General features: G+C 45.5%; 1 protein-coding gene across 1 annotated transcript; it reads right to left on the reverse strand.

The window, feature by feature from the left end:
- Positions 1-207: 207 nt before the first annotated feature.
- Positions 208-1347, reverse strand: LOC145280218 (uncharacterized). The gene has a single exon (XM_080132005.1). It carries the CDS (start codon positions 1345-1347, stop codon positions 208-210), a length of 1140 nt encoding a protein of 379 aa, XP_079988131.1.
- Positions 1348-1564: the final 217 nt, after the last annotated feature.

Genomic DNA, 1564 nt, shown 5'->3' on the forward strand with positions numbered 1-1564 from the left:
TCGTTCTTCCGGCTTGATTGCAACTTGATGATAAGCACTAGTTAGATCAAGAGTGCTAAACACTTGATAAGTGGCAATCTCATTTACCATGTCCTCCATTCGAGGAAGAGGATAAGCATCTAGGAGAGTGAAACGGTTTATCGTTTGAGAGTAATCCACAACAAGTCTCTTCTTGTGATTCTCAGGAGTCACTACGAGTGTTTGGGCTCACCATGAAGATTGAGAGGGCTCTATAATACCTTCCTTTAGCATGCGGGTTATTTCCGATTTAATAAATTTGGCATCTGGTAGGGTATGTCTCCTGGATTTAACCGCAATTGGGCGACAGTCTGGGGTTAAGTTTGTAAAGAGAGACGGGTAAGGGACATTTTTAATGGCGGTAAGCCCACAAACAGTGAGAGGGGGGAGGGGTCCTCCGAAACGTATTTCTACCGACGAGTGTTGGTTCAGAAATGTATGTCCGAGAATTACATCACTGCACAAGTTGGCCATAATCGATAACTTGACATTATCATACTCCCTTCCATTCAGACCCAGAGATACAACACAATGACCGAGAGTAGAGGACGAATGAGAACTGCTAGCCATCAAAATCTTCTCGGAACTTGGCAGGACCGTTAACCCGAATACCTTAACTTTGTCAGGATGGATAAAATTTTCTGAGCTCCCAGTATCGATGAGTATCCTCATGGGTTCACCTTTAATTTTTCCCCATAAGGACGAACAAGAGAGACTCTCCGAAAAGTTAAGAGAAGGAACTGACGAAGCAAGAAGAGACTCACCGTAGTTTATAGCAGCAGCAGCCGTTGGCGATCTGCAGACACGAGCGAAATGCCCTTTCTTCTTACAGTTTTTGCAAAAAGAATTTCTGGCGGTGCACCTCGCCCGGTCATGCCTTGGGTTTCCACAGAAGAAGCATTTCTGTCCTGAGAGTGACACTACTGTGGGTTGCTCCTCGCATCTAGACCGGTTGTCGTCTTCTTCCGTTCCGACTGCAGATATCGACGCAGTCAAGGAGTCCGACTGAGCGTACAATGACAACTGTTTTTGAGCTGTCTCGAGCGTGAGAGCCTGGTCGAACGCAGTATGCAGGTCGAGTTTCTTGTTCTCCAGGAGCCTCTGTCTGATGTGGGATGACTCGATTCCGTTTATGAATGCATCCCTGATGTATTCATCCCTCGCTTGTATCGCCGACACAGCCTGAAAGTCACAATCCTTAGCAAGTTCTTTTAAGGACTGTAAATACTGGTCCACGCTTTCGTTTCTTTGTTGACGACGAGTTGCCAGTAAATGACGACAGAAGATGCTGTTTTTAGGTTGAACAAAAACCTCTTCTAGGGTGTTCATAGCTGTCTGGTAGTCATTAACGTCAGAAATGTGTTTATAAATCGCTGGAGACACCAGGTTGATTAATAAATTGAGTTTTTACTCGTCTGTCAGTTGCGGACCACTAACTGCCTCGATAAATATAACAAACGACCTCTTCCAGTGTCGCCATATATCGGCTGCGTCCGCCTTTGTGGGTTCCAAATCAAGGCGTTCGGGTTTCAGGTACTTCTCCATA

Source organism: Euprymna scolopes, chromosome 1 (assembly GCF_053919585.1).
Source record: "Euprymna scolopes isolate OS-2025 chromosome 1, ASM5391958v1, whole genome shotgun sequence".
Classification (NCBI taxonomy): domain Eukaryota; kingdom Metazoa; phylum Mollusca; class Cephalopoda; order Sepiida; family Sepiolidae; genus Euprymna; species Euprymna scolopes.